Source organism: Electrona antarctica (genome assembly GCF_951216825.1).
Source record: "Electrona antarctica genome assembly, contig: scaffold_25, whole genome shotgun sequence".
Lineage (NCBI taxonomy): Eukaryota > Metazoa > Chordata > Actinopteri > Myctophiformes > Myctophidae > Electrona > Electrona antarctica.
The window spans coordinates 3,909,574-3,934,899 of record NW_027637034.1 but is presented as its reverse complement, the minus strand read 5'-3'; the positions used below and the strand labels follow the sequence as shown (position 1 = coordinate 3,934,899).

Below are 25,326 nucleotides of genomic sequence, written 5' to 3'. Positions count from 1 at the left end.
CCAGACCATTGGTTTGGGGTGGTATGGGGCAGAAAAGCCCCAAAAATGAACAATTTTATTTATGTATTTATTTTACCTCAGCATGTTTACTTTTAAGGTGATAAGCCTCCGACCACTTGATGAAATAGTCCACCATTACACATGTGTTTCCAGACTCTGTGGTCTTCAGCTTAATAAGGTCCATACCGACAGGCCCGGTTCTTCCTACAGGCCGGGGGGGGGGGGGGGGGGGGGGGGGGGGGGGGGGGGGGGGGGGGGGGCGCCAAAAAAAAAGAAGGAAAAAAAAAGAAATCCTGCTTGGGGCGCCAGATTGCTCAGGACCGGCCCTGCATACCGACCAGCTCAAATGGCTCCTTAACCTGAAAAATAAACGCAATTAGACATATGTATTGGTAGCCCATCTCAGCAAATGTAGACATGCTATATTCAGTTGAACACTCACAGAGATTGGCTGGTACTGGACCTTCTCCTTAATGTTCCCCCGCTTCACCTGGCACTCTGGACACTCTGGACACAAATCAAATGATATGAACATTAATGTATATCACAGGCCTTATTGGTCAAGCACAAACAGTAAGTTTGATTGATACAAAATGAAAGAAAGAAAAACGAACATTTACTCCAATGAAGGGTTTTGAAAAAAATAAAATCATTGTGTTTTACCTATAAAATGTAACTTTGTAACTTCATGTATATTGACTCATATCTTCAAGAAATTGTAACCAATGCTGTTGTATTTACAAATTGTTCCAAAGTTACAATTTATTTTAAAAATAAATAAAACTGAAACTAAAATAAAGAAAAACTTTTTGAATGTAATTTTCTGCAGTGAGGGTCATTCACCTTTCTGTAGCTACACACACATCACATCAAGTTAATCAGTGATCACATCACCACTGATTAGGCTACATTACTTTTCCTCATTTAACACCTCCATTTACATTACATACGCATGCAAAATATAGGCGCTTGCTGCCACCTTGTGGTGACAACGGACAAATGCATAATACACGTCCTGACATTAAATTCGTTTTGTTTTTCCAATCATTTTATGTTAGAATACACCTTGACATTCATCATGGTACATTATTCATAATGTTGGAGTTGTTGTTTTCTTTTATTTATTCTCTCTTGTTTTGTTTTTGTTTATCGATGTGTCTGTTTATTTATGATCAAAATCTAAACGAGCATTATATGCTTTTATTACTCTATTCTGCTGGAACTCTGTGTGTTTCAACCCGGACGAGAGAGATCGAGGCACGCGCGAGGAGGAGGACTGTGTCCGCCCCTCTCTCTCATCCGGGTGGAATCAACAACCAAACAGAGCAGAAGACGTGCATAAGTGAACGTGATACAGAGGAAGTCTGTAGTGAACTGGACAAACAAACCCGCTTCTATACAACGCTATGGAACAAACCTTTCTCTGTGTAACTCGTTGTGTCCGAGACTGTCTTTGTGTAGACAGTGACAGACTGGCTCGTTGTGAAAACGGGAGGAATGTAATTTACACACTGAGTTCATGAAGACGGTTTGTTTTGGACGCTAACGCTAAACTAGCTTCAAGTTCCCACGGCCACTTTGGAGGTGTAGCAGTGTGTTTTCTACCAGAAGAAGGTATGTTTAATGTTTTTATTTGGTTTTGTTTATATACAATACGAATGTAAGTTGGAGTGCTGGCCTGAACGAAAACGGACATTTCTTTCCAGTATTGGTGAACCCGAAATTAGTAGTAGTATATCATGTTCACAAATCATTGACAAGGCAATGCTATAACCGTATAATACCGTTTACTCAAAATATCACTGTTTTTTCTCTCCTGTGCAATTCAGAGTAATCATATTTTACTTATTGATCTTTTTCTTCTGTCGTCTTTATTTCCTTTCTTCTGTTTCCCCCCATCTCGTTTGTTTTCAAATCCGTCCATTGTTATCCCTCTGCTTTCTCTCTACTGCCTATCTGCCTAGAGCTATTCATTGCTGGTCCCTTTGTGTTCCTTTCCTATTGTGTATATTGTCTCTCTCTTTCTGTTGCTGTCTCTATTATTTCATTCCTTTGTCTCGTTACCATGGCACCGAGCGAGTCTCAGTGTTGGTGCTATAAATACAGAGACTCAGAGAGAAGGGCTGGGGAGAGCGTAGCTGCACTTTGCAACTCTAGATTTGTTTTATAATGGGATGAATCTAGAATTGCAATACCCTCCATTGACTCTCCACTCATCCACATTGCTTTTGCGATCTGCTTGTATTAAACAACGTTAAACTCACCAACATTGCAGCTGTAGGGAAAGCTTGAATTATCCTCTTTCAGTCTGCAAAGCGTTTTTCATAAAAATCCACCGTAGACATGTTATGAGCTACTTTCTGTCAAGAAATTCTGTGCAGGTGATTATTTTTCTAAGTGTTGGAGTTTGGAAGCACTCGTCGAAGTCACTGAATGGCCCTGTGTACCACCTGTTTCAAATTTGCACATAATGCAGGAGGCAGCTAACCTGACTCCGCCAGATGGGGCAGCAGCGAGTACACTGGGTTCCCCCCTCCTGCTCCCATCTGGGAACTCTCAGGCAGACTTGATGCTCCGGCCACAAAACGGTCTGGCCAATCAGCGGCAGCTAGAGGTGGGATCAAGGCATACACAGTGCTGCCTTGATAAATGGATCCCTGGCTAATACGACAAATATGTCTTAAAACATTATAGGCCTACTTCTATTACTATTGCCATCTATTACTATAAAAATACCTTAAATATTCTAAATATTCTTTCGAATCTTTCACTCAATAGGGACTGCTCCTGTTGCAAGTTGATGATGTCATATGCCCATGCCATGATATGACATCTTCAACTTGTGACGGGAGCAGTCCCTATTGAGTGAAAGATTCTCTATTTATGAAAGAAATAGAATATTTAAGGTGTTATTTTGTAATTTTAGTTTTAGAGGGCAAGTATAATGTTTTAAGACATATGTCTTATTAGCCAGGGATCCTTTTAATAAAAACGAGTGCTTCCAAACTCCAACAAACTCCAAAAAGAATCACCTGCACAGACATGAAAGTAGTCATACATGTCTACGGTGGATTTTTGAGTGGTGTAAACCACTCCTACAACTGGCTTTTGTGTGCAGAAAAAAATGAGCATGGTTGCTATGTTCAAAATAATTTCTGACGTAATTAAATCACACCCGGGTGAACTGGATGACCGTAGCAACCATGGTCATTTTCTCTGCACAGAAAAAGCCAGTTGTGAAATCACATCCGGGTGTGATTTCATTACGTCAGATCAGAGCTGATCAGGCTACATAATACCTTACCTTATTTCATTACGTCAGACATTACGTCAGACCACAGCTGATCATGCTATATAAAACCTTACACCACTCAGTTCACACGGGTGTGATTTTTATGAAACAAAGGCTTTGCAGATTGAAAGAGGATAATTCAAGCTTGGCGTAGAGCTGCAATGTTGGTGAGTTTAACATGGTTTAATACAAGTAGATCGCAAAAGCAATTTGGATGAGTGGGGAGTCAATGGAGAGTAGCCTACTGCAACTCTAGATTCATCCCATTATAAAATAAAAATCACACCCGTGTGAACTGAGTGGTGTAAGGTCTTATATAGCCTGATCAGCTGTGGTCTGACGTAATGTCTGACGTAATGAAATCACACCCGGGTGAACTGGGTGACCGTAGCAACCATGCTAATTTTTTGGTACGAACAGACAGACCGACAGACAGACAGACACGTAAACTAACAAAGCCAGTCGTAGGAGTGGTTTACACCACTCAACAAATCTAGAGTTGCAAATTGGGAAAGCGGTCGTTTGCTCTTCACCGCAGCTCAGTGACATCATGTTGTAGTTTTCTGTGATAGTGGTGGTCACCTTATCACCTAAAACTGGAGCATGAATAGGCCTTTAGAGTCTTTGTAATAATTAACCCTGAACTTTGGTGTTGTAATTGTTTCTTTCCAGACTCTGTGGAGTCCAGACAGCAGCAGGTGCAGATGAACTCTCCAGACTCAGCCAGACCTGTTTCAATTAAACAGGAGGTACCTGAAGACAAGTCAGACCTCTGTAAGTCTCTCTCGAAGGTGTTCATTGTCACATGATGCAACAGTTGCTGGCTGCACTATTGGCAGTCAAATGATTTGTGCTTCAACAGTGTGGAATAATACTAGTAATATATCAAATAAATAATAATACACATTCAATCTGCCAGGATCTAAATCTTGTATTTAGAATGTGGTAAGGTATGCACTTCCATAGTCTGGAAGGATGATTGTTTCTAGTTATATGGCCTTTTGCACTACGGTTAGCCCCGACATAAGGTCACGAATCCAAGCCATCCCATTGCGTTTCAGAAACGGAAGAATAACAAGGAAGAGGCCGACTAGACAAGTGATATAAACGCTCGTTTGATGCAGAGACTTGGATTTTCTTGACCGTTCCTCAATGAATTTTTTTTAGCTCCTTATCAGACCTTCACTTTTTGGATAGAATCTTAAGAAAAGGGTAAGCAGCGTAATTTGTGGAAACCATGCGCCGTTTCTGAAACGACGCAATGGGATGGGCTTGGATTTGTGACCTCATTTCGGAGCTACAGAATGAGCGTAGGGACTGAGGGAACGTATCGGGGCTAGGTTAGGGTAGGAAGACCAAAGAGAAGATGTATGGATGTAGTGAAAGAGGACAAGAAGTTAGTTGGTGTGAGAAAAGATGGGGCAGAGGACAGGGTGCGATGCAGGCAGATTATTCGCTGTGGCGACCCCTGCAGGGAAAAGCCGAAAGGATGAGAAGACACTGTTTTCTTGTTTCTTCATTGTTATGTACAGTGCATTTTAATTTCAGATGATTAAACTAAGTGGTCATAATGTTGTATGGTGCACACACACCACCATAATAAAGCTTGGACAGTATTTCTTGTTCCTCGTTGCTTCTGCCTTTCCTATTGACCAAAGGCTCTATATCCATCATCTTGGACTTGGATAACTGTACATCTGAACTAAACGATCTCACAATCTAACAGATTCAGTTTGTGATTTTAGGGAGTGAGGATCACTCATCCATACTTGTGAACATAAGTTGTAGCTCATTCTGGGCGGGAACCCCTTTTGGTGTTTTACCCCTTCAGGCCGGGAACCCATTTTGGTGTTTTACCCCTTCAGGCCGGGAACCCATTTTGGGGTTCTGTACAGTATGTACAGTATTCAAAAATGTAAAAAGAAAAATGACACTGCTATCTAAATATTTGAAGTTTTTCAGAGGCGTTTTTAGAATCGGCATCAGGCCCAAATAAATGGGTTAAATTAAGTGATAATTCTACCCTAAGATATCAATATATATTCTTTTACTTTTTCACTCCTGGTTCATATGTTAGAGAGAGTTGGACTTGCGTACCATCAGCAAATATTATTGTTATTCTCCAGTAGGTCTCCAGACTCCAGTAAATAAAGTCATTATTCAATTCCTTCATTTCAGACCAGTGTGTGGAGTCTGCTGGGGACATTTCTGTTAAACATGAGGAACCTGAAGACCACCACAGTACGTATTGTCACTACTTAACCAATCAATTAGCCATCAGGAGGAGGACTTCACCACTTTTAAACCTATCTTTGTATAATTCATCCTCACTAATGTTCATGATAAATTAGCAAAATAATCAATAATAATAATTGACTCGGTCTGTGTCTCATAGGAGGGCCGTGGCAGGGCTCCAGACTAACCTTTTTCACCACTCCCAAAGTGAATGTATTCCATCCACGTGAATCTCGTTTGCGTCCGAGCATAGGCATGGCTGAGGCATGGTAACGCCCCGCTTGCCTGTGATTGGCCTACCGACACTGCCCGTCTTGACTGTCCTCCGAGACGCGAGGTTACTCCGTGGTGAGATTGAGAAATAAATAATACAAGAGAATGCAGCTTGGCACGCGCGACAGAATGCAGCCTTGTAACTAACTTGTACGTTTTATTTTTGTTGAAGAGGCAAACTAATAGCGTTTATGCCGTTTGCTTTGATTGAATAATTACTATGATTTGATTTGGGTGTGTTCTAAATAAAGTGTTGATTATCGTGTATTAATCTAATTAATTATAGTTAACTAATACGCATACACTAAAAAGGATAAAGATGAAGGGAAAATAAGTTTACACATACAAATAAATTACACAATAATTAACACAAACACTTTATTTTAGAACACACCAAAATCAAATCATATTACGGCGTACATGTTCAATCAATTTTTCCATCAAAGCAAACGGTATAAACAATATTAGTTTGCCTCTTCTGCAAAAATAAAAGTTACAAGTTACAGTATAGTTCTCTTGTATCATACCATACTACTTGTATTATTTCCCACCACGGAGTAACCTTGCATCAGACTATCCAGCATAGTGTCGGTAAGCCAATCGGAGGCAGGCGGGGCGTTACCATGCCTATGCTCGGACACAAACGAGATTCACGCATTCCATCCCATTGTGTTTATATATTTTGTACTTTATACCTCATACTTTAAATGCCTAGTATGAGGTATAAAATACAGCAGCCTTGTGTTCATAAAACAGAAAGATTGGGTATTGGGTAAGACTGACATTATGTATATTTCAGGACCTTTCACTGCTTCGTCTCAACCATTACTCAATGGCTCTGGTCTCAGCCACCGTGGTGGATATTTTGACATTCCATTTTTTTTAATGTTGCCACTACTGTTGCAGCAGCCATAAACTACACAGGTTCATCTTGATGTTCTGGGCATCTTTGTAATGTTAGTGTTAGTAAAAAGCAGGTAAAAGAGTAACGTTTGAGGCAGACTAACATCAGTCACTCTGCCGTTCACTATAGTAGAAGAGGTGCGCCTGGTGAGGGTTTAAACCCCGCAGCTACGTCGAGTCCGCCTACAGGAAATACGTAAGCTGCGACCATGAGACCCATTTCTGGATTTGTCTATAGGGTCAGGAGGAGCAGAAGAGGTCCGCTACACGAGCCTTGAGTGACTCCACTACTCGACATTTAAGTGGTTTAATTATCCTCTTATCTGGTCTGTCAGATCTGTTGAAGATGCACTGGTCTGGGTTAGGGTTTAATTCTCCTGTGGTCTGTCAGATCTGATGAAGATGCACTGGTCTGGGTTAGGGTTTAATTCTCCTGTGGTCTGTCAGATCTGATGAAGATGCACTGGTGTGTGTTAGGGTTTAATGGGCTCTATGCACACAGACTTACTCCTCCTACTTCTGGGCTGCTTTCCTACTTCCTTCACAGGTGTTACCGATAATACTAATTAAGGCTCTGTTCAGTTTAGTGTGCAGTGGTTCTCAACCTTTTTTAATTTAAAGGACCCCCATGACTCAGAGTATACAAATGGAAACCCTTACGGGTCCATTTGGTTTCCATTTGTAGTACTCTCAGAGTTACACACACGTACGGGACCATTTGGAACCCACTCAAGGACACTTTGAGACCCGCCCTGGTGTAGCAGAGTGTTTCCAGTGAGCCAACATGCACAATAGCAGCACCCTGACTCTGTTTGCCCAGAATGGAACAGAGCCTCCATTAGTATAATCGGTAACACCTGTGAAGGAAGTAGGGAAGGGGCCCAAGTTCTTTCCAAAATGGCGTGTGCGCATATAGCCCATTCTCCTGTGGTCTGTCGGATCTGTTGAAGACGCACACACTGGTCTGGGTTAGGATTTAAATTATCCTGTGGTCTGTCAGATCTGTCCCTGTGGGCCGAGCAGCACCTGGACGTGATGTCGCCCCCTGGAGGACACCGCAAGCACCACACCGACACACCGCACAGCGCCACCCGCTGCCCCCCCGGCTACGACATGTCGTTGTGGGCCAGCGACAACATATCGGCACTCAGCGCCTCCTCCCTGCTCAGGCACCACAGCGACCCGCACGGCGCTCGCCGGCCCCCCGCCAGAGACACCCACCGGCCCCCCACCGCCAGCGGCTACCCGTGGGCCAGCAACCACATGTCGGCTCTTGACGTCTCTTCCTTGCTCCAGCACTACGCCAGTTCGCGACTGGAGCTGCCGCCGTACGACTTCTCGCGGCCCGCTGCCGAACCGGCGGCCCTGGGCCCGGGGGGCGTGGCTCAGGACACGATACGCTACAGTCCCGCCGCCTGGCCTCAGCAATACCCGCCCGCATACAGCAGCACCTCCTACCTGCCCGCAGGTAAGCTCCGCCCCATGGCGGCACGTTCATACACACATGCATGTCGTTAGCCTCATAGCATAATTGGCTAATGTCTTTTTTTTTTGTTGGTCAAATTGACATTTGTGTCTTAACTCCATCCATCCATCCATCCATCCATCTTCAATCACTTATCCATAGTCGGGGGGCAACAGCTCCTCCAGAGAGCTCCAGACTTCCCTCTCCAGAGCAACATTCGTAACTTATTTCTGGGGGATCCCGAGGCGTTCCTGGCAGATATAATTCCTCCGTCTCATCCTTGGTCTGCCCGGGGGTCTCCTTCCAGCGGGACGTGTATCGAGGACCTCCCTAACCAGATGCCCAAACGACCAGGTAATCTCCGCCCCATGGCGGCACGTTCATACCATAGAGTAATAAAAGGATAGAGACCAAACCGTTAGCCCCGCCCCCCCCCCCCCCCCCCCCCGATATTAATTTCGATGAAAGTTGCTCAGTGGCGTTTTGAAGCACCCGGAAGACTGCTGGAAGTATAATTATAACTCAATGGCTCGAGTGAGCACATGACGTCATGAACGTCCGTCCACCTCCATGAAAGTGCTGCAGTTCCTCTTTTCGCCAGTAGGTAGTGGCAGCTTCAACGTTGGATAGCCTTAGGCGCGATTCATACTCCTATTTTAGAGCCGAATAAAAGTCTGTTCGGCTCTGTAGAGCCTACAATGTGACGTCATTTGAGGTTCACACAGCATCTCTTGATGTACCAGTACTCCAGCCAGGGACCCCGCATCTGTGTCACGGTATTTAAGCCGTGACGTGATCGCCTCCTCCAGAGCCATTTCCGGGTCCTTCGGTCTTCGGAGCGGTGTTTGAACCGATCTGAGACTAGAACAACAATTTTACTGCTTTCCTTGCAACAACAAAGCTATACTGCTCTCCAAAATCTGGCTGTGACAGGCCATCTGCCCCACACTGAATACTATCGCCATTTCATTGCATTGTGTCAACTAAATCCACCATTAGAGATCGTATTAATGCAAACCTGCACACATTCTAAATATACCCCCGAAATATTGTACTGAGAAAATGTACTGTTACCACCTTCAAAAATAATGATAATTATAGTCTTTGATGTCTCCACATCATATATTTTCTTTGTCATGGACACTTGTACAGAATATAAAGATTCACGTAACGCGTTTAGATATTGTATTTACAATGATAAGCAGACGGGAGCTGGTGCCACTTGGATGCGGACGTAACGTAGGACTACAAAACGACGTCGGACTTAAATACTGAATAGCGTTTAACCACTATTTTAAACTTTAGCTGTTGAAAAATAGCAGACCTACAAGCTACGAGCTTGTAGATCTTCTATTTTTTGCGGCGCAAACTTTGAATATATATTCTTTCACAGCGAGGTGTTCCTGGGAAAACATATTAGTTATAGAACCGTTTCTTAGTTATGTGGGGAACGATGGGCAAAATACATTGAAAATGTATTTTGTTACAAAATACAAATACTGGGTCACAGAATGTATTTAAATACAAAATACAAATACTGGTCTGAGAAATGTATTTGAGATACAAATACGTATTTTGTATTTTTTTGTATTTATATTAAAATGTATATAATGATAAGTAAATTCATAATTAATTGCCAAATATTAAATTAATGACCTGTCAGAATGTCTAATACATTGAAGGTTATTAAGAATGATACACTTTATATTTTAAGCAAATCAATGTGCTATAACTGTATCAAACAGGACCCACAAAGGAATGGATTGGCCATCTGATTCATCACTGTCACTCCTCTTTGACTTCTACCTCAAGAAAAATGTAGAAAGAGATTGATTGATTGATTGATTGATTAGGCCTACCACCAATTTACATTTAAACCAACAATAAAAAACAAGATAAGTAAACAAGATACTAATGACTAAGATGAATAGATTATCAATTAAAGGAGCATTCAGTGATTTGGAAAACCCCCCGGTCTTCCCCGGTAACAAGATGTGCACATGCAGTGCCGATTCTGGCCTCCAAGGGGCCCTAAGCATGATTGTAGCAAGGGGGCCCCCCATGAAAAAATGGGGGGTTTTGAAACAGTTTAAAACAGTTTTAAGTAGACAAACAGAGCAGAATAAGGTATAAACATTTATTGTCTGTCTGTCTGTCTGTCTGTCTGTCTGTCTGTCTGTGTATGACAGACTGACTGGTATAAACAGCGCCCCCGGTGTAGAGGGATGGTATGACAGACTGGTATAAACAGCGCCCCCAGTGGGGAGGGATGGTATGACAGACTGGTATAAACAGCGCCCCCAGTGGGGAGGGATGGTATGACAGACTGGTATAAACAGTGCCCCCAGTGGGGAGGGATGGTATGACAGACTGACTGGTATAAACAGTGCCCCCAGTGGAGAGGGATGCTATGACAGAGAGACTGGTATAAACAGCGTCCCCAGTGGGGAGGGATGGTATAAACAGCACCCCCAGTGTAGAGGGATGGTATAAACCGCGCCCCCAGTGGGGAGAGATGGTATGACAGACTGATTGGTATAAACAGTGCCCCCAGTGGAAAGGGATGCTATGACAGAGAGACTGGTATAAACAGCGTCCCCAGTGGGGAGGGATGGTATAAACAGCACCCCCAGTGTAGAGGGATTGTATAAACAGCGCCCCCAGTGGGGAGGGATGGTATGACAGACTGACTGGTATAAACAGCACCCCCAGTGGGGAGGGATGGTATGACAGACTGACTGGTATAAACAGTGCCCCCAGTGGAGAGGGATGCTATGACAGAGAGACTGGTATAAACAGCGTCCCCAGTGGGGAGGGATGGTATAAACAGCACCCCAGTGTAGAGGGATTGTATAAACAGCGCCCCCAGTGGGGAGGGATGGTATGACAGACTGACTGGTATAAGCAGCGCCCCCAGTGGGGAGGGATGGTATGACAGACTGACTGGTATAAACAGTGCCCCCAGTGGAGAGGGATGCTATGACAGAGAGACTGGTATAAACAGCGTCCCCAGTGGGGAGGGATGGTATAAACAGCACCCCCAGTGTAGAGGGATGGTATAAACAGCGCCCCCAGTGGTGAGGGATGGTATGACAGACTGACTGGTATAAACAGCGCCCCCAGTGGGGAGGGATGGTATGACAGAGAGACTGGTATAAACAGCGCCCCCAGTGGGGAGGGATGGTATGACAGACTGACTGGTATAAACAGTGCTCCCAGTGGGGAGGCTGTGTTGTGGCTTTAGTCACAAACTTAAGCATAGCCCCTGGAAATTATAGATACAAACACAATGATAAAAAAAAACTCAATTGTGTATATATATATATATATATATATATATATATATATATATATATATATATATATATATATATATACACACCCCTGCCGCCCCCCCCACTTTGAAAGGGGGGCGTTTCCGCGTGGTGGAAATGTCTACTACGATAGGCCTGTCCTTGATTCTGATCACTAAGGTATGCTGTTGGCGGAAGATTTCACCATTGAGCAGCGTTACACTCACTGCGCAAATAACGTAAAAAGCCCCCACGGCTCCGCCCGCCCTGTGCTCACCGTTCCTTGCCAGGCCTCAAACGGCCTGGCCAATCAGCAGCGGCTATCCCGCCTCTAGCTGCTGCTGATTGGCCAGGCCGTTTTGTGGCCGGGCATCAAGTCTGCCTGAGAGTTCCCAGATGGGAGCAGGAGGGGGGAACCCAGTGTACTCTCTGCTGCCCCATCTGGCGGAGTCAGGTTATGTGTTTTGCCCCTACAGTTTAAACCTGAGGCTTTGTAAAATGACATTAAAAAGTATTTTATGTATTTGAAATACAGAAAATACTAGATCTGAAAGTATCTAGATACAAAATACATCTCATTTCTTCCATCCCAGCAAAATACAAATTACAAAATACAAAAAAGTATTTCAAATACGTATTTCAAATACATGTATTTCAAATACTGCCCATCTCTGGGAACATAGAACCTTTTTTGAGTGGGGAACATAGAACCTCTTTTTGGTTGAGCGGGGAACATAGAACCTAAGGCCTGCTGCTGCTGTTGCACCACAGGCTCATCATCCTCATCATCGGAGGATAAGATTTTGATAACAAAATCATCCGTATTATTGTTGTTGTTGTCCAGCTGGGACTCTTTATCTGGTTGGCGTTGTTCCTCCACCTCCAGTCTGGCCTTTTTTTTTTGTTGCTTATTGCAGTGTTGTTTTTGGAAGCAAATTTCTATTTTAGTTTTAGTCATAGTCTTTGGAATGCAACTTTAGTCACATTTTAGTCACCCGGAATGTTTTAGTGTTAGTCTAGTTTTAGTCGACTGAATATCATACGATTTTAGTTGACTCAATCTACAGTTGATTTAGTTGACTAAAATGTATTTTGGTGGGTGTTGGTGTCGTGCCCCCCCCCCCCCCCCCCCCAGAGCCGGAAGAGGTGTCTACGTTTATATGTATCTATAAGTTGCTATTATCTTACTTCTATTTGGAATCCTACACTTAAAAAAATAAAAGATTGATGTGTATAATTGTTATTCATTTAAGTCAAATATAAATTTTGTTTTAGTATTACTTCCGTCAAAACAGCATGTCATAAGCATTCTGGTGGGTTATTATATCATGGTTAGTTCACTAGTTGTGTAGATAAATCCTGTTAACTTATACTGGTGACAAACTATTATGATGGAATGATTCACTATTTGTAAAATAAAAACAAAACATTTGAGTCTTGAATATAGAATGCATATTAATTTAAGCAATATAACATTTTAAATAACAGAATATTTCTACCTCTCAACTATTATTCCCTTTGTCTTTGTTTTCAATACAGACTGGTGGTCTGGCGTCCCTGCCCTGTCAGCTGTGAATGAACAAAGAAGCTTGGATAAAGCAATCTGCCACTCCTGTGACCAGTGTGGGAAAAACTTCAGTAATGTGCACCGCCTTAAAAAACACCAGAAAGTTCACACTGGAGAGAAACCCCACAGTTGTGACCAGTGTGGAAAAAACTTCATTGATGTGCACCGCCTTAAAAAACACCAGCAAGTTCACACTGGAGAGAAACCCCACGGTTGTGACCAGTGTGGAAAAAACTTCATTGATGTGCACCGCCTTAAAACACACCAGCTAGTTCACACAGGCGAGAAGCCGTACCCGTGTGAACTGTGTGGAAAACACTTCGGTAAAATGGACCACCTTAAAAGACACCAGCAAATTCACACTGGAGAGAAACCCCACGGTTGTGACCAGTGTGGAAAAAAGTTCAGTTCGAAGACCGAGGTTAAAACACACATGCGTGTTCACACCGGAGAGAAACCCTTCTCTTGTGAACAATGTGGTAGGGGTTGTGCTACAAAAGGCGCTCTGGAGGTCCATCAGCGCATCCACACAGGGGAGAAGCCGTACCACTGTGAACTGTGTGGCCAGAGTTTCAGGACCAATGACCACCTGAATGTCCACCTTAGATTTCACAGAGGACATAGACCTTTTTGTTGTGAGCAGTGCGGGAAAAGCTTCACTACTACTTCCAACTTACAAGAACACCAGATAACTCACACAGATGAGAAACCCTATGAATGTGACCAGTGTGGGAAGTCTTTCAGTCGCCCTAGCGGTTTGCAAACTCACATGCGTGTTCACACAGGCTTTAAACCGTTCCACTGTGAGTTATGTGGAAAGGCATTTATTACGAAACGCAGCCTAGAGCTTCATGAGCACACACATGCGCAGCCTAGAGCTTCATGAGCACACACATGTGCAATAGAAACCCTATCACTGTGAACAGTGTGACACGAAGACCAGCAGTGGTAGAAAAAAGTTGTCAAATGTTTTACTTAAATAAAATTATAAATACTGCAATGTAGTAATACTGTTACTGTTGCAATGTAAAATTAAAAATTGACTTGAGTTAAAGTACAAAAGTATAATACAAATGTACTTAAAGTACCAAAAGTAAAAGTAGGCCTATTTCAAGTTTTCAAATCTTTTGAAAATAGCAGAACTCCAAGCTCACAATGTGTTGACATTTCCAAATGTTTTGAATTATTGTCTTGTTCAATTAAATTATTGTCTTGTTCAAATAAAAGTTTTCAAATATATGTAGTGGAGTAAATATTTACATCCAAAATGTAGTAGAAGTTTTGGAAAATGTAAAGTACAAATACCTCAACATTTTTACTTAATTGCAGTACTTAAGTAAAAAAAAAACACCACTGAAGACACGTTACGACATTTAGCAGACACCATTATCGTCCTCATAAGCTAGTTAATCACATACCTAGAATTGTAATACATTTAATTGTAATCATGCATTATTATTTTGTACAAAAAAAAGTGTCTCGTGTCCAGCATCTCGCGTCTAGGATTTCATTTCTTGGACGTGCATGCTTTGTAAACTTTTGGCATGAAATGTCCGACAGGGTATTTGAACAAATAAAATTAATGTTTATAATTGTTATGTAATGGTGGGTGTTATTATTTGCTCTTTGTCAATGTGTGGTGTTCCTGTCCATGTCTTACTTGAGAGTGCAAGTAAGACAAATATGAGAGACTCCAAGTGATCACTCCATCAGCATGCACATAATACCTAATACTATAATCAGTGGTGGAAAAAGTGCTCACATTTTGTACCAATAGGCTACTTTTCTAGGGAGAAGTCTTCTCTATCGCTAAGCCCCTCCCCAAACTGCTATGGTCCAATCACGGCTACGCATAACATGGGTTCCTATATGATAAAACATTGTTTTAAAAAATAAATGTCACAGACACATATTTTTCCAGTGCATATGACAGGCCTTGTTGACGGATTTGGAAGAGATTTTGATGGTCTGGTTCCAAAAATGAACCCGTATTTAATGTGTAAAATCCATGATATTTATATTGGAATGAATGAGCCCGGCTGGAAAGTGTGGGAGTGTCTAAGTGGGAGAGGCTTAGGTAAGGCTGATTGCACATGATCTAGTCCCATTTTGTGTACTTTTCACAATTAAAAATTCTAATTTATTCAGACGTTAATGTTTTATTAAGACACCACTGAATAATTGTACAGCAAAGCTATTCTCTAAAGAGTCTAAACAGTCTACTTGTAGTCCAGTGATGCATATTTTGAACAGCGTCTGCCAACAGACCTGTTGACATGAGTCAACAGTCTGTCTCGGGACTAGCAGGGGAGCCACAGCGCCAGAGTCAATGGTGGCGGTTTATGAGTTAATTGTTCTACGAGCTAAAGTGTCGCATTGTCTCTTATGTATTTATGGTTCTCTCATTGTATCTTCTTTCTAGACTCCCTGCACCTCTCTGTGAGTGAAGAGGAGTTTCCCCCTGAACAACATCAGGAGAAGAGCTCCAGTCTGGTCAAGGACGAAGCACAACCTCCACAACATGAGAGGAGCTCCAGTCTGGTCCAGGACGAACCAGAGCCGTCTCCACAGATTAAAAAGGAACCCGAGGAGCTACTAGAAACAACATGGGAGGCTGAAGCGTCAACGTGGGCTAGTGAAGAAGAAGAAGAAGAAGATGATGATGATGAAAACGGAGACACAGAGCCTCTAGCCAGCACCTCAACTGAAGACATGAAAACACAAGCTTATATAAACTACTGGGTTGCATCACAACAATCGACTAGTGTTGAGCAGCTGCTCTCTTCACACTGTTCTGAATCTGACACCGGAGATGATTGCGAGGAGACAAATGGAGAAAAAACATTCCCCTGTAAACTGTGTGACAAGAGTTTCAATCGGTCGGGTCAATTGAAGATGCACATGTTTGTCCACACTGGAGAAAAACCTTTCCAGTGTAAACTGTGTGACAGGAGTTTCAAAGGGTTACCTGTGCTGAAGAGACACCAGCGTGTTCACACTGGAGAAAAGCATTTTCAATGCGAACATTGTGACAAGAGTTTCAATCAGTCGCATCACCTCAAGACACACATGCTTGTCCACACTGGAGAAAAACCCTTCCACTGTAAACACTGTGACAAGAGTTTCATTCGCTCGGATCAATTGAAGACACACCAGCTTGTCCACACTAGAGAAAAACCATATAATTGTAAACACTGTGACAAGAGTTTCAATTCGTCATCTATGCGGAACGCACACCATCGTGTCCACACTGGAGAAAAACCTTTCCAATGTAAACTGTGTGACAAGAGTTTTACTCAGTCAAGAAATCTGAAGACACACCAGCTTGTCCACACCGGAGAAAAACCTTTCCTCTGTACACTGTGTGACGAGAGTTTCAATACGATAGCTCAATTGAAGGAACACCAGCCTGTCCACACTGAAGAAAAACCTTTTCAATGCGAACATTGTGGCAAGAGTTTCAAAGGGTTAACTGACCTGCAATCACACCAGCTTATCCACACTGGAGAAAAACCTTTTCAATGCGAACATTGTGGCAAGAGTTTCAATGGGTTAACTGACCTGCAATCACACCAGCTTATCCACACTGGAGAAAAACCTTTTCAATGTGAACATTGTGGCAAGAGTTTCAATACATCTTCTAAGCTGAAGGGACACCTGCGTGTCCACACCGAAGAGAAACCTTTCCACTGTTCACAGTGTGACAAGAGATTCAAAGGGTTAAGCGACCTGAATAAACACCAGCGTATCCACGTTGGAGAAAAACATTTCCACTGTAAACTGTGTGACAAGAGCTTCAATCGGCCGGGTCAATTGAAGGGACACATGCTCGTCCACACCGGAGAAAAACCTTTCCGCTGTTCACACTGCGACAAGAGTTTCAGTCGGGCGACTAACCTGACGAGGCACGAGTTGATCCACAATGGAGAAAAACCTTTCAAATGTACAAACTGCGACAAGAGTTTTGTTCGGGCGTACGATCTGAAGGCACACAAGCTCGTCCACGCTGGAGGAAAACCTTTCCGCTGTGAACACTGCGACAAGAGTTTCAATCAGTCATCTCAATTGAAAGCGCACCAGCTTGTCCACACCGGAGAGAAACATTTCCAATGCGAACATTGTGGCAAAAGTTTCTATCATTTACACCAGCTGAAGACTCACCAGTGTCTAGCGCACACGGGAGAAAAACCTTTCCGCTGTACACAGTGCGACAAGAGATTCAGTACGTCGTCCAAACTGAAGGCGCACCGGCGTGTCCACACAGGAGAAAAACCTTATAGTTGTAAACACTGTGACAGGAGTTTCAGCGGGTTAACGGACCTGAAGAGACACCAGCGTATCCACACGGGAGAAAAACCCTTCCGCTGTAAATACTGTGACAAGAGCTTCCGTTTGTCGGGCGCTCTCAAGGGTCACCATCGCATCCACACCGGAGAAAAACCTTTCCACTGTGAACACTGTGACAAGAGGTTCCGTGAGAAGTGTCACCTAAAGACACACAAATGTCCACTATAAATTACCTCACTGGGAGGATCAAAGTAAATGGCTGTATGTTGTCAGGGAGTCCGTTTGTCAGGCGCTCTCAAGGGTCACCATCGTATCCACACTGGAGAAAACCTTTCCACTGTAAACATTGTGATAAGAGGTTCCGTGAGAAATGTCATCTAAAGACACAAATGTCCACTATACATTACCTCACTGGGAGAATCGAAGTAAACAGCTGTATGTTGTCGGGGAGTTTGATAGACTTTCATACTGCCCCTGTCAACAGAAGTTTTAATTAGGAATAATATTTTTACTCATATGTCCAGGGGGTGTACTTGTACATCAAGCTGCCTGCCTCATGCTACAGAAAGGTGAGATGGGCTCCTGCCCTACGGGCCTCATGGCTCAGCAAGGCTTACTCATGCTTCAAATTACTTGGACTAGTAGTAGTATCCCTTTAAATCTAATCTCAGTAAAACTATGGCTAACCCTTTACCTCAGTAAAACTATTAGCTAGGCAGGAAATTGCTGTTTTCAATACATGATAGTTATTAAGTTCCAATATGGTGGCATGTTTTCCAATATGGCTGCAGATAAATTGCATAACTGTACTACTCATGGTTCATGGCTCATGGTTAATCCACAGTTGGTGATACAAACATGACATTTGGCACAGATCACCTTTATACCACCCTAATTGGTAATCAACCTCGGGCCATGCATAATTCCTCAATTTTTCAAGATGGCCGCCAGGTTTCGCCAGTTGAAATGGCTTCAACTGGGCCTACGTTTTGGACTATATCCTTTTGCTGAGGCTGTAATCTTCTTGTAAATTTCACCCTCATTTTTATATAAGAGAATATGTTCTGGAGGTATTTATATGACGTAAGATCAGAAATAACATTAGGTTCCAATATGGTGGCATGTTTTCCAATATGGCTGCCAATAAATTGCATGAATCACATCTGCTCATGGATAATACACAGTTGGTGATACAAGCATGAAATTTGGCACAGATCACCTTTATACCACTCTAATTGGTAATCTACCTCGTGCCATGCAGAATTCCTCAATTTGTGAAGATGGCTGACAGGTTTACAAAAGCCCAAATGACAAGTTTTTATTGTGTTATTGCAGTACCAGGGCACACTGGTTGACACTATAGCTGTGATACTCAGCATGAGGTTCAATCCTAATACATTTTCTAGTTTCCTAAATGCTGTTTAGCTTGCCCTAAATTAAAGTTAAACAGCCCCACCTGAATTGACAGGATGTGCCAGCGTGGGACAGCCGAGCCAAGGAAGACAGGGCTTTAGTCTTTCGGAAGGTGTACATAGGAATTACATAGCATTGGATGAATGATCGGACTGGGGGTAGTATAGTGATGTTACTGAGTTGAGCCCAGTTGTTTCCCATAATTATTGTAAAGTGTATTTTTGCCAGGTGGAAACCTGGCGTACAACAGCTCAATTTATTTTAGTGACCTAGTCATGATTGGCTGCCCCTAAGCCAATGGGAGTCTGACCCCATAATCTGAAATGCCGCCTAAACCTATATGAGAGTCTGAACCACTAGTGCAGCCAATCGCATAGTAGCAACCTAGTCATGATTGGCTGCCTCCTAATCCCTGACACGACGCAACGCAACGTGGCCATAACGAAACACAGTGATTGAACCAACAAAGTTGTTTTTACAAAATTAATTGCATGCCAATTATTTTTGACCCCAAGCAACTTGATGGTGGAATTCAGTTGACACTTGAACAAATTTAAGCTACATACCATGACTCATGGTAGCAGAAGTTAAAAAACATCAAAATTGGAAAGAAAAAGGAAGTTAATGTCATCAGAAGAGAAGTGTGAAGTATCTTCGGCTAAATTCACTCGCAGCAGCCTTAAAAGTCACATCTGCCCATTTGCGCCACATTTTAAAGTGATTTGGTAGCTTTTGAATGACCTTTGTAACAAGACAGACAAAACTAAGAATCTGCAAAAAGTGTGCCAAAAACCTTCACCAAGCTTTATAGGATCTAAATTTGTGTATGGTGATGGTAACCATATTTCAAAATATGCCACGCTATTTGAACCTAGGTCATTCAAAACCTAAATGGATTCTGTGTATGGTAATTATTAATACAATTATTATTTAAGCTCATGTGGTGTTGGAGCTCATGTTATAAACTCGTGGATTAACCATAATCATTTATCGGCAGCAATACTGGAAAACATGACGCCATATTGGAACCTAATGTTATTTCGGATCTTACTTGGTAGAAATACCTCCAGAACATGTTCTCTTATATCAAAATGAGGGGGAAATTAAAAAATACAGCCCCAGCTAAAGGATGTAGTACAAAACATAGGCCCAGTTGAAGCCATTACAACTGGCGAAAACTGGCGGCCATCTTGAAAAATGGAGGAATTATGCGTGGCCCGAGGTTGATTACCAATTAGGGTGGTATAACGGTGATCTGTGCCAAATGCCATGCCAACAACTGTGGATTAACCATGAGCAGATGTACAGTTTTGCAATTTATCAGCAGCCATATTGGAAAACATATTGGAACTGAATGTTATTTTGTATCTTACTTGGTAGAAATACCTCCAGGACATATTCTCTTATATCAAAGTTAGGGGGAAATCAAAGATTCAGCCTCAGCAAAGTGCTATAGTCCAAAACGTAGGTCCAGTTGCAGCCATTTTGAAAACTGGCGGCCATCTTGACAAATTTAGGAATTCTGCATGGCCCAAGGTTGATTATGAATTAGGGTGTCATAAAGGTGATCTGTGCCAAATGTCATGTTTGTATCACCAACTGTGCATTAACCATGAGCAGATGTACATTTTATGCAGTTTATTGGCAGCCATATTGGAAAACATGCCGCCATATTGAAACTTAATGTTATTTTTTACTTGGTTGAAATACCTCCATGGACATGTTCTCTTATATCAAAATGTTGGTGAAATCAAATATTTACAGCGATATAGTCTAAAACGTATAGGTCCAATTGCAAACTGGCGGCCATCTTGAAAATGGTGGAATTCTGCGTGGCCCGAGGTTGATTATCAATTAGGGTCATATGAAGGTCATCTGTGCCAAATGTCATGCTTTTATCACCAACTGAACTATCATGTCAATTTCCCACCCAGCTATATGGCTAAATCTAAAATTAGATCTAATCTCAGTAAAACTTTGCCTAACCCTAACCTCAGTAAAACTATGGCTAACCCTTTACCTCAGTAAAACTATATCTAAACCTAACTTTAATCTCACCAACATTATGTCTAAACCTAACCATAACCCCATTAGCCTAACTATCAGGCTTTTCCTTTGACAATATAATCAGCACTATCATATGAACTTTTTTGGCTAACTGAATATGTCATGCAGTTAGGTGGTGAAGTCCATTGCATGTTATGTTCTATTGTGCTGGGTGTTCATCTACATCAGGGGTGGGCAACTTTGATGATGGAGAGGGCCACTATATTTCCACACTCACTCCAGAGGGCAACATTGCATATTGTTCACAGTGTGACAAGAGATTCAAAGGGTTAAGTGACCTGAATAGACAATCTACAAGTTCAAAACGCGTCGCAGTGTGACACGTTTTGAGCTTGTAGATCAGCTATTTTTGCTATATTTTAATTGAAATACTGAATTGTTTTGCTATTTTTGGAACAGAAATCCTGAAAAGTAACCTTTTTATATAATTTCAGATGCATTTAGTTATAGTTATGTTAACTAATTTAAAATACATTGGACATACAAGACAGTGACATTCATTAAGCTACATATATAGACTGAAGTAATTAAAGCGGGTCATGTTTGGAATTGTAACGGCCAAAATCAATAATTTGTCAGTATTCCGATATTAACCACATTAAGTGATGGTGGGGGCCGCATGTGGCTCCGGGCTGCGAAGTCGTCATCAGGGTGTCGTCTTGTGTAGATCCTCAGTGCTTGCCCAAGCGGGCCCTCAGACAAGCCCATTAATAGTTGGTCCCGAAGGACAGCATCGGAGGGGGGCGGTGTCTGAGTTGTGCCACCGCAGCCCGCAAGCAAGCTCCCTAAATCTCAGAATATCATCATCAACGACATACACTAAATACAGCAATATCAAATATATGAATTGTAAAACAGAAAGTGTCCAAAGCTACAATAACTCTAATAGATAGATAAGAATCAATTAAAACAGTTACATTGTTGAGTAAAAGTGCTAGAAATAATTTCCCTGAATTGACCTAGGGAAGGCAGTGATCTGATTTTTAGGGATTTTTGGAGTTCGTTCCAATCAGATGGAGCCCTGACTGAAAAGCTGCAGGATGCAACACTCTCCCCTGACCGCTGGGTGCAACTATAAAACTGAGAATGTAACTTGGAAGCGGAAACCATTTCTTTGTACAAAGATAAAGATTTTCTCTACCATGTCACGCGTTCCTGCTTCAACCACTATCATCTGTCGCTTAGCCTCCCCTGTTAGCGTATTTAACACAATGGCTACTTTCTTTGCCTCAATTACATCTTGTGTGCTCAATAATCCTTTTAGCTGTTCCCTCCATTCTAGATACACTGACACCACGGCGCGTATACAGCGCCTCAAACTTTGACTCCGCCCACAAACGGGGGAAGTTGTGATTTGCGCTCGTTCACTGCAATGCAATTTGCAGCATTTTCAAAACAATATTGAGCAGAGTAGCGATTATCAAACGTATTTGCAATGCCATACGTTGAAAGATCTGTTGCCCGTGGACAAGGCACGCTACCTCCGCAAGTTAGATAGCATCGGCATAGATGTTTGTCCGTATGTGATTAAGGATTGGACCAAGTTGCATTGGCAGCCATAGAAAATTCCGGGGTAAATTCTTACCCCGGATGTGACGTTTTTGGGCGTTCCTGTCTAGCGTGGTGTCAGTGTATACTTTCCCCTACCTTCAAACTTTATTTTTCCAGTTTTTCATGTGTTTATGAGGTGACAGTACTTCATTAGACACCCTGGAGTCGTTTTTATGTGCAATGGTGTATTAACTTTGTATTTAGGGTTTCTTCCTGGAGGCTGAACCCTTGACAAGTCAAACATGCCAATGAAAAAAAACAGTAATATAGTGACATCAGACTATCAGCCCCTCCCCTAACCCCTCCCCCTTTATCATACAACTACAGCTGTGGGTGTGGCTTCAGTTCAGGTCACCACTCACCAGGCAAACTTAATGAACTGGTGGGGGTGCCCACATAAAAACGACATTTTAACAAATACTGTACACTTTTTGAAAGAAATCTAATAATAATTACCTTATTAACGATATGTTTGTGTTATTACCACTTTGTAAGGCATACAACCATTAATTATTTGAGTTGCACTGTTTAAAGTGCGAAGGGTATCAACGTTGTGGAACCAAATAAAGTGCATAAAACCCTGGAGACTACGTCACCCTTAAATTGAAGAGGAAAGGGGCCTCTGCAACACTTTAAACCTTAGCTTCTGTTTGTTCAAGGTCACACAGGTTCAAGTTTACCAGAGAGCAATAACCTTTCAATGCAGGAGAGAGACTGACACTGAACCATGGATCAAAAGGTATAACAAATATTGTATTGCCCTTGTACATGCAGCGGCCACTAAAATCCCATAAAAACAATGTTTATTAAACCCTAAAATATGTAAAAACATATGCATAAAGCAACGAAATAGTCAGCAACATCCCTGGACAAGGTGACTGTCCAGATTTATAGCTATCTACGATTTCTTTGCTAAGTTGATAGCATATCGTGTCATGACTACTCCCTCTGGAAGGAAATCAGCTTGTCACATAGGGTCAATGTCTTTACTCAAACGGTCTAAATAATATAACTCTGTGTTTTATAGTTTTTATTGTCGTTCAACAAACATTACATTTAAACACATGAACTAGCTTATTTAGGGTTGGTTTAGGGTTAGTAGTTAGGTTAGCCTGGTTTAGTTGGTGGTTTAGGTAAAAAACCAGTACAGATGGAAACAGTGATGCACAATACATTTGTCAATTCACATACTGTACAGGTTACAACACATGGATAACGCATTATTCATTGCTTATTAATAGCATATGCATCAATATTTACCATTGGTCAATGTGCAGCTGTGTTGGTTCATCGTGTAGTTACACGAGGTGTGGACTCGTCTTGGTTGCAATTGAATCTGAGTCACTATTTCCCTACATGCTTCTTAAGTCTGCACATGGCTAAGTCCCTCCTTTGAGGTAAGGGTACAAGCTATTGGCTGTTGACTGATCCGTGTGACGGATAGTAGCTATATGGCATTTTGGGCTTCGTTATACAGATTGTGCTCAGGCTCGGTTCTGCCGAATGGGCTCTATATGCACACAGAATTGACTCTTCCTACTTCCAGGCCCCTTCCCTATACTTCCTTCACAGGTGTTTACCGATGATACTAATTAAGTAGTATCATCATGCATGGCCTACCTACTTGTGTGCTTGAGTGCATTTCTAATTAGTATCAGTGGTAACACCTGTGAAGGAAGTATGAAATGAAATGAAATTAAATCTATATTTACCCAGGGTATCTGGGCTAAGCTCAAGAACTTGTTTCCAGCCAGGCCCTGCTCATAGAACACATTTCATCGTAGTGGTTGATGCCTTGTTCAAGGGCATTTCAGCGGTGGTAATTTTAACGTGTCGGACGGCTGGTTCGAACTGGGAACCTTCCGGTATCTAGACCGCGCCGCTATCCGTTCGGCCACCGCTGCCACAAGGGAAGGGGAAGGGGCCACCAAACTCTCGCCAACATGGCGTGTGCACACAGAGCCCATTGGTTGAAGGACCCCACAGTGAGTGGCTGAACCCACCGGAGTCTAAAATACATTCACGGCTGCTTGAAGTGTTATCAGTGCGTTGGTTAGAACTAGGCATGTCCCGATACCGATACTTGTATCGGAATGCCCTCCGATATGCCCTTATTTGGTCATATCGGAATCGGCAAGTACGCCCCGCACCAATCCGATACCACATTTTATTTAATCACGTGATGCGCGCAGCATGGTGAGACGGGGCCGCCGGTATTGAAAACGCGCATCTCCCGCCGTAGGTGTGAACGGCTTTTCCGACGTGCGAATGGGGGACAATTTAAAACAAAGGTGGCTTGCTGTAGTTTGCGACTAACATAAATTTGCATGCACAAGGGCTGCCAAGTAGGCTATCTTTTGTTGTTTTTCTTTCTCCCCCTCTCTCCGAAGTTAGACTGGACAAATAAACTCTAAACTGACTGGGCCACGGTGGACTGACGCTCATGGTAACTTGCTCCGTGGGTGGAACGGGTGGAAAAGTTTGGTTACATTTTAAAAGACAAGGGGGGAGCTAAATGCAATAATGTAGCACAGTTGTTAACTTAAGTAGGCTACATGCACGAAAGGGAACATTTCGACAATGCATAGGCATCTGTCAATAATGCATTGTATTAAACCCAAATGTATCGCATTTGGGTTTAATACAACTCTGTGCATGTCAGCACCGAGTCGAAAGTTACACGGGAGCAGCTGCTGCAGCGAAACAACAATCCACGTCCACCCAAGGCATGCGTGGTTTGCTTGCCTAGCTACCCAGCAAGACTCCGTTGCCATCATTCATAATCCAATTCCGTTTGGGATACTCAAAACTCCCTGCCAAAGTTATAATAATAATTCGACTTCTCAGTCTATCGTTGCCGAAAAGGCAGATATATATATATGCCACGCACCAAAAATAGCCATTCTACAAGCTCACACTGCGTCTGGTTGCACCGCGTTCAGTGTTGTGAGCTTGTAGAATGGCTATTTTTGGTGCGTGG

General features: G+C 42.5%; 2 protein-coding genes across 2 annotated transcripts in view; both read left to right on the top strand.

Annotated features, from left to right (window-relative positions):
• Nucleotides 1-25,326, top strand: part of LOC306919412 (E3 ubiquitin-protein ligase arih1-like) — a gene marked incomplete at both ends in the record, with an annotated part of 234,142 nt that overhangs the window by 486 nt on the left and 208,330 nt on the right. Inside the window, one exon of the mRNA XM_079532198.1 lies at nucleotides 154-261. Within this exon, the coding sequence (XP_079388324.1) occupies nucleotides 154-261 (108 nt within the window). The remainder of the gene's footprint in view (nucleotides 1-153; nucleotides 262-25,326) is intronic.
• Nucleotides 1,332-14,594, top strand: LOC306919444 (uncharacterized protein). Its single transcript, XM_079532226.1, has 6 exons — nucleotides 1,332-1,614; nucleotides 3,965-4,066; nucleotides 5,471-5,533; nucleotides 7,704-8,171; nucleotides 8,331-8,522; nucleotides 13,001-14,594. Exons 2-6 carry the CDS (start codon nucleotides 3,997-3,999, stop codon nucleotides 13,912-13,914), a joined length of 1,707 nt encoding a protein of 568 aa, XP_079388352.1. The 5' UTR covers nucleotides 1,332-1,614; nucleotides 3,965-3,996; the 3' UTR covers nucleotides 13,915-14,594.

What these genes read in the sequence shown, in the direction of transcription:
- LOC306919444 (XM_079532226.1), top strand. Translation starts at nt 3,997, where the DNA reads ATGAACTCTCCAGACTCAGCCAGACCTGTTTCAATTAAACAGGAGGTA. An exon ending in CACCTCCTACCTGCCCGCAG is followed by an intron (nt 8,172 to 8,330) that starts GTAAGCTCCGCC and finishes ACTTATCCATAG; the next exon opens with TCGGGGGGCAACAGCTCCTC. An exon ending in CCAGATGCCCAAACGACCAG is followed by an intron (nt 8,523 to 13,000) that starts GTAATCTCCGCC and finishes TTTTCAATACAG; the next exon opens with ACTGGTGGTCTGGCGTCCCT.